At 43.0% G+C, this 10,000-nt stretch overlaps 1 protein-coding gene across 3 annotated transcripts in view; it reads left to right on the plus strand.

The window, feature by feature from the left end:
- Positions 1 to 4,320, plus strand: part of RAPSN (receptor associated protein of the synapse) — a 67,959-nt gene extending 63,639 nt beyond the window's left edge. For all 3 annotated transcript variants that reach the window (XM_085880835.1, XM_085880836.1, XM_085880837.1), the window contains 2 exons: positions 2,923 to 3,122; positions 3,572 to 4,320. In XM_085880835.1, coding sequence (XP_085736961.1) covers positions 2,923 to 3,122; positions 3,572 to 3,644 — 273 coding nt within the window. In that variant the 3' untranslated portion in view covers positions 3,645 to 4,320. The remainder of the gene's footprint in view (positions 1 to 2,922; positions 3,123 to 3,571) is intronic.
- The last annotated feature ends 5,680 nt before the right edge of the window (positions 4,321 to 10,000 follow it).

A 10,000-nucleotide genomic window follows, 5' to 3' on the forward strand; every position in this document is an offset into this window, starting at 1 on the left:
ATTTTTGTTTTGAAGAAAAAAGAAAATTTGAAGAAAGGGAGTAGGTCCTTGGGGTCTTGTGAATTTCAGTGCCTTTTGGGTCTTCTGGATCATTAGGTCTTTAAGGGTCTTTTGCCTCTTCAGGATGTTTTCGATATTTTGTGTCTTTTGAGCATTTATGGGTCTTCAGGGCCTTTTGGGTCTTTGGAGTCATTTAGGCTCTTTGAGGTCTTCAGGGTTTTTTCAGTCTTTTGGATCTTCAGAGTCTTTAAGAGTCTTCAGGGTATTTAAGGATCTTTTTGGTCTTTGGGGTCTTTTCAGTCTTTAAGTGTCTATTGAGTATTTGGGGTATTTTTGGGTGTTTTGGGTCCTCAGGGTCATTTTGGTCCTTGGGTAATTTAGGTCCTCAGGGTTATTTGGGTTCTCGGGGTGGGGGGGGGGTCTTTTGGGTCCTCTGGGTACTATAGTTTAAGTATTTCAGGTTACAATTGTAGGTGACGTTAGGTCAGCTGTCCAACCAATGGGTGAAGAGCAGACAAACATACATACATACATACATATATACGTACATATTGTGCCTATCGAGAGTCTACACCCCCCCAACCCCCCATTTCAAAAATTTCACCTTTTGTTGCCTTATAACCTGGAAGTAAATTGCATTAAATCAGACTTTTTACACCTTTATTTACATATCATAACCCACAAATTCTTCAAATTTCAGAAAATTAATTAAAAATACAAAACTAGAAGATATTTGTTGGATAAGTGTCCACCTCCCTGAGTTAATACTTGGTGGAAGCACTTTTAACAGCAGGGATAGGTCTCTACCAACTTTGCACACCTTGATTGGGCAATATTTGCCCATTCTTCTGGACAAAACTGTTCAAGCTCAGTCAAGTTGCATGGTTAGCATTGATGGACAGCAATCTTCAAGTCATACCACAGATTTTCGATTGGATTTATGTCAGAGCTCTACCTGGGCCACTCAAGGACATTTATCTTTTTGTTCCTTAGCCACTCCAGTGTAGCTTTGGCTGTGTGCTTCGGGTCATTGTCACGCTGAAAGGTAAACTGCCATAGAAAATTCAGCTTTCTTGCAGAGGGCAGCAGGTTTTCCTTCAAAATTTTTCTGTATTTTGCTCCATCCATTTTCTCTTCTATCCTGACAAGTGTTCCAGTCCCTGATGATGAGAAACATCCCCATAACATGATGCTACCATCACCGTGCTTCACAGTAGGGATGGTGTTCTTTGGGTGATGTGATGTGCTTTGTTGGGTTTGCACCAAATGTAACGTTTTTCATTTAGGCCAAAAGGTTCCATTTTGGTTTCGTCAGACCACAAAACTTTTTGCTACATGGTTTCAGAATCTCCGGAGTGTTTTTTGCATACCTCAAATGGGACTCAATGTGGGCTTTGAGTAATAGCTTCCTTCTTGCCACCCTACAGGCCAGACTTGTGGAGTGCTTGGGATATTATTGTCAAATGCACACAGTGACCAGTCTTTGCCATAAATGCATGTTGGTTTTTCAAAGTTGACATTGGCCTCTTGTTGGCCTCTCTGATCGGTCTCCTCCTTGCTTGGTCATCCAGTTTGGAGGGGACGGCCTAATCTCGGCAGAGTCTTGGTGGTACCATACGTCTTCCACTTCTTAATGATTATATCTAGATTGTGCTCCAAGGGATATTCAAGACCTTTGAAATATTTTTATATCCATCCCCTGATCTGTGCCTTTCCATGACTTTATCCTAGAGGTCTTTTGAAAGCTCCTTTGTGCTCATGGTTTGTTGCTGTAAAATTCACTACTCAGCAGAGGAGACCTACAGGAACAGCTGATTTTCTGCTAAGATAATCAGAATCACTACAATTTAACACAGATGGAGGCCAATTGACTTGGTGTGTGATTTTGAAGGTGATTGGTTCCACCTGAGCTAATTTGCAATTGCTATTATACGAGGAGTGGACGCTAATCCAATGATAATATTCTAGTTTTTTTTATTTTTAATTAATTTTCTGAAATTTGCAGAATTTGTTTTTCACTTGGAAGTTGTGGGTTATGGTGTGCACATAAAGGTGGGAAAAGTCTGATTTAATTAAGTTTAATTCCAGGCTATAAGGCAACAAAGGTTGAAAATTTTGACAGGAGGTGTAAACTTTCTATCGGCACTGCATATACCGTACATACATACAGTCGTACATCCATAATCATATTCACTTGCTCCATTATGTATAGATTATGATCTATACATTATATATATAATGTATATAAATAATGTATATAAATAATTATTTATATAATACAATAAATTGTAAGAAAGTAACCGATGAAGAAGAGCAGATAAAAATGACCATGAGTATTTTGTCTTCCATTCTCCGTTATGTTAAAGTTTTACAGAATTCTTCAAAGAGTACTTACCAATCCATTGGTGTGTACCACAGATTGGCATATCCAAACAAAACAAGAGTGACTACAGAATAAGCCAAGTTGATGGTGTGAAGTCAAAGAATTTTAAATGATTAAATATATCCAAGGCCTTATTTTATTTGTTTACAATAAGGAGGACATGGGCAGATTTGTGGTTTAGTCGATAGAATGGACTGCAAAAGTAAATCAACTGGAAAAGTATACCAGTGAAGATGCTAACTGACTAGAGCAGCATCCGAACATGCTCGCTCGTTCAATACGATACCTCTGAAAGCATTGTTTCCAATAAGATCATCCAGAATGTCTTCCTCCTTGCCGATCGAGAATCCCAAGAAGCCTTCAAGGTTCAGCAAGGCAGAAAGCCAAGATAGAGACCAAGTAGAGACATGGGTACAAGGGGAAGATGCATCATCGTTCATAGTTGTTATTGATCTTCGGATTATTCACGAGGTGCACCCACTGTATAAAGGTGGTTCATAATTCCACCCACGGCCTGCTTGTCCACTACCCAACCACAGTTACTCCTTTTGCGTGTGCATTGTCTGGCTGAGCGAGTACACCGTGCACGTGGACCTCAGCGCCTGGTTCGCGAGCATGTGGTGAAGTTCCATGAGTTGGTGGAGGAGTTGGAGCTCTACTGTGGATTCTGCGGTGAGGCCGTAGGAGACCGAGATCAACGCCTCCAAGCACTGCCCTGTGCACACATCTACCACCTCAGGTCAGAAACTTGCACCTTTAGATAATTGAACACACTAGATAACTCATCAAAACCTCAATAACAAGGAAAAAAAAAAACTGTGACGTGTTCTTGATTTCAGAGAACCTCTTCGCAGATGTGTCACTAGTTTCCCAAAATATTCAGGGCCCAAGCCCCCTCAAACTTCAGATCCCCCCCCACCCCCAATACAACATTTAGCACAGTGGCACATGTATAAAAATATGCTAATCATTATAAAATGGCCTATCATAGCCAAGGGGTTAAAATAGATTTGAGGCACAGCAAAAAACATTCGGAGCACTTATCTTATGGGCCAGTGCCCAAGGATGCCCCTGCCTCTCGGTGAATAATCCAAACTTTACTCCTTCGTGCAGATTGTTTCGAGATTTAATCATTGTGTAATAAAAAGTATTATAGTGCTAATCACACGAGTACGTGTTGCCTTACAGGTGTCTCCATGGCAACGGGACAAAAGGCTGCCCTAATTGCAGACGGAATTCCCTCAAGCCTGGTTTTGTGTGATGTTCATCCTTCCACAATGTTGGACTCCAGAAATCTTAACACGTTTTCATGGTCTCCTTGTCGGTCATCGTTTCACCTGCAGGTCATTCTCTGGGACCACTGAACAAGCCAATCATTACTTGGCGTTCACTCGATTGCAGAGTTGTTATGAAAGAGGTCCAGAGCTATGTGCACTCACCTCTGAGCTATCTAACCTTGGTTCGAATCTGGACCGAGCTATAAATTGTCACCGGGGTGTTTGACATCTAAAGCTCATCACATTTGGTAGGACGTTAAACTGGGTGTCTCATCTGCTACCTTTGGTTGGTGGACTTTAAAGATCCCACAGTATCCTTGGTGAAGAAGTGGTGACTTATTACTGCCATCGTGAACAAATTACAAATTCTTGCCTGGACTGCAGGTAACAAGTGTTCTGGTTTTCTTGACACCGGGATACACTGTGTTAGTGTGTGGTTGCTCTCTGGGCAGGAGCTTCTGCTCTAAAAACAAATTCAACAGGTGTTTCACATATTTCATGTAAACAGCCTTATTTGACGATGAAGGGCACACACACACACACACACACACACACACACACACACACACACACACACACACACACACACACACACACACACACACACACACACACACACACACACACACACACACACACACACACACACACACACACACACACACAGTTGGGGCCAAAAAATGAGCCAAGTCAATTTTTTAAACATTTTTTGTAATAACTACTTTACCATACATTTAAAAAAACCACCAAAACACTCGAACATCCAGAAATAACTGTACATATCAGTATGGAATAGCTTGTCCCTTGGCTTTCTTTAAACAATCCAGTCTTTTGGTCAAATTTTCAGAAAGCTTCTTGCACTGAGAAATGTCAATATTGTCCCATTCATGTTTAACAGCTTCCCAAAGTTTATCATAATTTCCTACCAATAAGTCTGTGCTGAATATCGGCCCAAAGATTCTCCATGGGGTTCAAATCAGGACTCTGACCAAGGCCAGAACATAAATTTCAGGGACTTTTTCTCCAACCACTTTTTGGTGACTTTTACAGGATGGGCAGGGGCATTATGTTGTTTAAAAATGACTTACCTCTTTGCTTTTCTCACTAGGAAATAACTTTTGGAACCTAAGAAGTCATCGTTTCTCCAATATTTCTGGTATTCTTTGAGTGTAATGGACTGTTCACAACTTATCAGCTCACCAACACCAGCGGATGAAAATGCACCCCAGATCATGATTTCACCTCCTCCATGCTTCATAGTTGTTGAAATACACTCAGGGTTGAATCTCTCACCAGATCTGCGAAAGCAACATTCTGGGGCAAATGTTGATTCATCACTCCACAGAACTCTCTGAAACCAGTCTGAATCACAGTTCCCATATTCGGCCAAAATGCAATCTGTCCTGAATATTTGTCTTTGATAAAAGCAGCTTCTTAGCACATATTGTTGAGTCAAAACCAGCATCAGTCAACCTTCTTGTGATGGTCATTCTGGAAACAGTCTTGTTTTCAGCAGTTCTGAACTCCTCTGACAGTTTCCGCAGGCTTTTCTTTCTTTCTTTCCTGGAGAACTAAGAATTTCAGTCGCCTGTCATATTTACTTGTTGCGGCTCTAGCCCGACCAGATCCCTTCTTCCTGGCAGTAGAACAAGTTTTCTGGAACTGTAAACTTATTCTCTATTTGGTAGGCAGAGAAATAGGGACTTTTCTCCTTCTTCAGGAGCTTGTGGATTTCAGAATATGTCTTGCCCGCTTGACGAAGACAAGCAATTTCATTTTTATTATCACCATCAACATGGAACTTTTCTTTCTTTGGAGGCATCTCTAAACTGAAACACAAAAAAACATGACCTACATTGACTGTACATGTCATAAATGAGAGCAATTTAGGCACTACATAGACACCAAATAGTTAAAAAACATGACAACACCCTAAAATGTATTGCAGATCTTTAAATGCATACAGTACTTCTTGTAGTAAAATATGCTTTTTAATTTTTTTTTTTGTGACACAGAACAACTCAAAACAGTTTTATCTTCCTTTTTTATATGTAAAATTTTGATCTATTTTGTCTTACTTGAAATATTGGCCTTTTAAAGATGAAAGGCAAAAATAAGGGAATTTTGGCATTTTCGTTTTTTTTTTCGAACAAAACTGAAAATATGAATTTTTTTCATAAAAATTCCTGTAAATCACACAGAAGGCTTTCAGCTACTGTAACATGGGTGATCAATTTAAACTGTAACATGCACTGCACATCTATGTCTCCAAATTTGAAAGAAACAGCTTGGCTCTTTTTTTGTCCTGGAGTGCATATATATATATATATATATATATATATATATATATATATATATATATATATATATATATATATATATATATATATATATATATATATATATATATATATATATATATATATATATATATATATATATATGATAGGTTGTAGTGTGTCAGGTCTATGACTATGGGATAACTGGATCATATAGTCTTGAACACCGTGAGTTCGAGGACAATGAGCGATATGCACCAAATTTCTGTTATTTATGTTCAGAACAATTTGTGAAGGTTAAACAGGTTGTATAAATAAGTGTTCTTGTGAAAAACAATAAAATGATTTTTATTACACAATTCTAGGCTCATGTCATGCACATTCATCGCAGAACATGACGGTGGACTTATCTCTTATATTCATGTGGAACATGGGACTGTGAGCGATCAGGAGTGGTCGGAGTTAAAATAAAAAACAAAGTAACAATGCAGTGAAAAGGTAGGAGATAAAACAGTCTATCAACTACAGCAGCACTCAGGAGAGCGCATACCTCTGCCAGGCTGAATAGTTAATGTTTTACACTGCCTATACAAAGTCCACAACCCCTTTCAAAAATTTCACCTTTTGTTGCCTTCTAGCCTGGAATTAAGTTGAATCAAATCAGACTTTTTCCATCTTTATTTACATATTGTAACCCATAATGTCAAAATAAAAAAACAAATTCTACAAATTTCATAAAATTCATTAAAAGTACAAAACTTGAATATCTTGGTTATGTATATATGTATATTGTTATGAATTCGCGCCCGCCGGCTTGCGATCGGCCGCGTTCCTCTAATGGCAGCCATGTCGCCCACTGGACAGACAATTCAGTCGTGACCCTCCTGAAACTACCGTCAGAAACCAGTCACGGGTGGGGGTTTAACCTCACCACAGCCCAGTCCGCATTCTACCCTTTCGAGATAGGGTGAATCGCCGAATGTCGATATACCTAAATACTCGCGCGGATAACCTACCGAGGGGCTGCACCGCGCCACAGGTCGGCCTGGGACACAAACCGCTTAAGCGATCCGTTCCGTTCCAAAGCGATAACCGAGCGGTGTTATCGCCGACCTCGACGGATCCGATTCTCATTACCGGGCGTTCAAAACCCACGACTCATTCCACGATGCAAGATGGCTTTTTAAAAGGGAAGTAGGACACGATGAACGGGATACATTGCACACAAGGACATTTATTCACGAAGCACGTATTACACACACAACACAAGCAAGGCAGTAATGCAATGTACAGGCAAGAAATAGAAAACAAAAGCAATACGACCGACTATAATTATTATTTACAAGCACAGTTACTGAGCAGGTTCTACTTACAGGGACACGGCGCCACAGCAGTTATACAAAACAAAAGGAAAGACCCCTCATAGGCAAGGGGGTAGACGGGGTTCGTAGACCTTTATGGCCATGGGCCGTGGATGACCGAATGGGCCCACGATACCATAGCAGGTTACCTGCCCCCCCCCCCCGTTAGTGGTCGTCGAGTCCCTCTCCCACGACCGTCAGCGTGGTCGCGCCTGGTTCCGGCCTCCCACACGGCCGGCTAACCCTCTCCGGCACCCCTCGTCCGGACGCGCAGGTCCACCACACAGCGGCTCTGCTGCGCCGTCCATCCGCGTCTCCACCAACAGGCCGCTCACAGGACCCCGAGCGCAGGAACCAAGCAAGGAGAAGAAAAGTCCGCAACCGAGAGCATGAACCAAGCGAGAGGCAGAGCGAAACCCCAAGGGGTGACCAGCGCCACGAGACCAAGAACGAGAGCGAGGGGCGAGAGAGAGAGAGAGAGAGAGAGAGAGAGAGAGAGAGAGAGAGAGAGAGAGAGAGAGAGAGAGAGAGAGAGAGAGAGAGAGAGAGAGAGAGAGAGAGAGAGAGAGAGAGAGAGAGAGAGAGAGAGAGAGCGCCTCGCGTGCGTCCGCCCTTTATACGTTGGGGCTCCGCCATTCGCTCCGCCCCACTTCTGGCTCCACCTCCCTTCGAGAAGCTTCTCGAAAAGGGGCTTGCCCTCACTCCGACCGCCTCACGCCGTGCATCCACCAATCGGAAGCGAGCTGCCCTGCCCCCTTCCCTTCACACCAAGCGCGGGGAAAATAGGCGGGAAAAACCCCACAGGCTCCACAAGAGCTTTTGTTCTGCCAATCCTGCCCGTGTTCTCGGACGGTTCCTGACGCGGAAACCATCATAGCGTGGACTGTGGAGGATGGCGTTCAGAAGCGGGGGTAGTGACGAAGATGGTGGTGGTTGTTGTGAGGGAAATTGTCGTGTGGTTGGCGTTGTGACGTACTTGGTGGCGGTTGTTGTTTGCATGTAGGTTTGTTGCATGCTTGGCATTGCGGCGTACTTGGTGGCGGTTGTTGTTTGCGTGTAGGTTCAAAATATCGATAGGTAAAGAAAAACGGATATCTCAAAGGGTCGCAGCCCGGTGAACATGAAGATTTCCCTCCAAACAACGGTGGGGAAAGCTATCTGAACACTCACTTATGGGCATAGCTAATCTAACGAACCTTTTTGGTGTATTGCGAATTTCCACAGCCATAACAATATATATGTATGTATGTATGTATATATATATATATATATATATATATATATATATATATATATATATATATATATATATATATATATATATATATATATATATATATATATATACAGGATATATAAAATATATATATTGTTATGGTTTCCCACCCGCTCGGCATGCAAACGACCGCTTTTAGCTAATCACTGCAGCGTGCCCACCGGACGAGCAAACCTAGTCGCAGCTTTCGGATCAACGCCGAAATCCACTCTGAAAAGTGTTTTTAATCACTCATTAAATCAGCCAACTATTCTGTCCACGCGCGACAGGGTCCGATCACCGAATTGTCCATTTCCCTAAGTATGCGCGTGGACAGAAATGCCGGGGATTTACACCTCGACGGGACCTGTACGGATACGAGCCGTTGTACGCAGCTCGCGCCGTTTGCGATTTGCCGAGCAGTTGTACATCACCAAGCCCGCCGGATCCGATTACTTTATTGGCTATTAACAGCAAGCTAATATCCCGTACATAATAATGTCAGTCAATGACAGGAAAGGACGCAACGAACAGGTGAACATTTAAACAATGACATTTATTCCTCACACGTATGCAATGGGGGTAAGGGACAAAACATGAGCAAAAAGACCCTACAGCCATTGTCTATTTATTACTGTACATTCACTTAACAGTTCTACTTATGGACACGGCGCCACAACTTTCATACAAAGAAAAACCCCAGGAAAGAAAAGGGGCAGACTGGACCCGTAGGCCTTTATGTTCATGGAACTCTGAAGACCACAAGAGCTCCACGAAACTGTGCTGGTTACCTGCCACCCTCGTGGTGACTCGCTGGCTGGCGACCTCTCTCCGGCTTTCTCCACTGACCCATGGTTCGGCACCGTACTGCCGGCTTTGCTGCGCTCCGACTGCCCTCAACTGGACTCGAACCTGGTGGTGTTCTCCCGACTGCACCCAGACCGACTCAACTCGACTCACTGCTTGGCGAACCCAGACCGACTCCAGGAAAAACTCCAGGCAACCTCTCCAGGCCAGAAGAACTCACAAAACTCCAGGCACAACTCCTGGCAAACTCTCCAGGCAAGAACTTCAACTCAACTGCAGGCAAAACCTCTCTCCAGGCAAGAACTGACTCGCTGTGTGTTCCAGCGTGCCTTCTATGGGGTCGTGGGAGGTGAGTTTGATCCCCCCCTTCGACCTTTCACCCCCCGCGGGCTCCTCCCCTTTTGGCATTTTGATCCGATCTCGTCGCAAAACGCGGAGAGAGCGGACGTGGTAGAAATCATCAGCCGTGGAAAGCGGACGTTGTAGAAATCATCAGTCATAGAAAGCTGATGTTGTAGAAATCATCAGCTTCCACATCTGTCAGCGGAGATGCTGCTCGTCCGTGGGATTCGACGTGGCTGGTGAATAGATGGCGGCGTTTGTGGAGATGAAAGTGAGGCGATGTTGTGGTTGCTCTG

This window comes from Eptatretus burgeri, chromosome 5 (assembly GCF_056783735.1).
Source record: "Eptatretus burgeri isolate ZD-2024b chromosome 5, Ebu_testis_v1, whole genome shotgun sequence".
Classification (NCBI taxonomy): domain Eukaryota; kingdom Metazoa; phylum Chordata; class Myxini; order Myxiniformes; family Myxinidae; genus Eptatretus; species Eptatretus burgeri.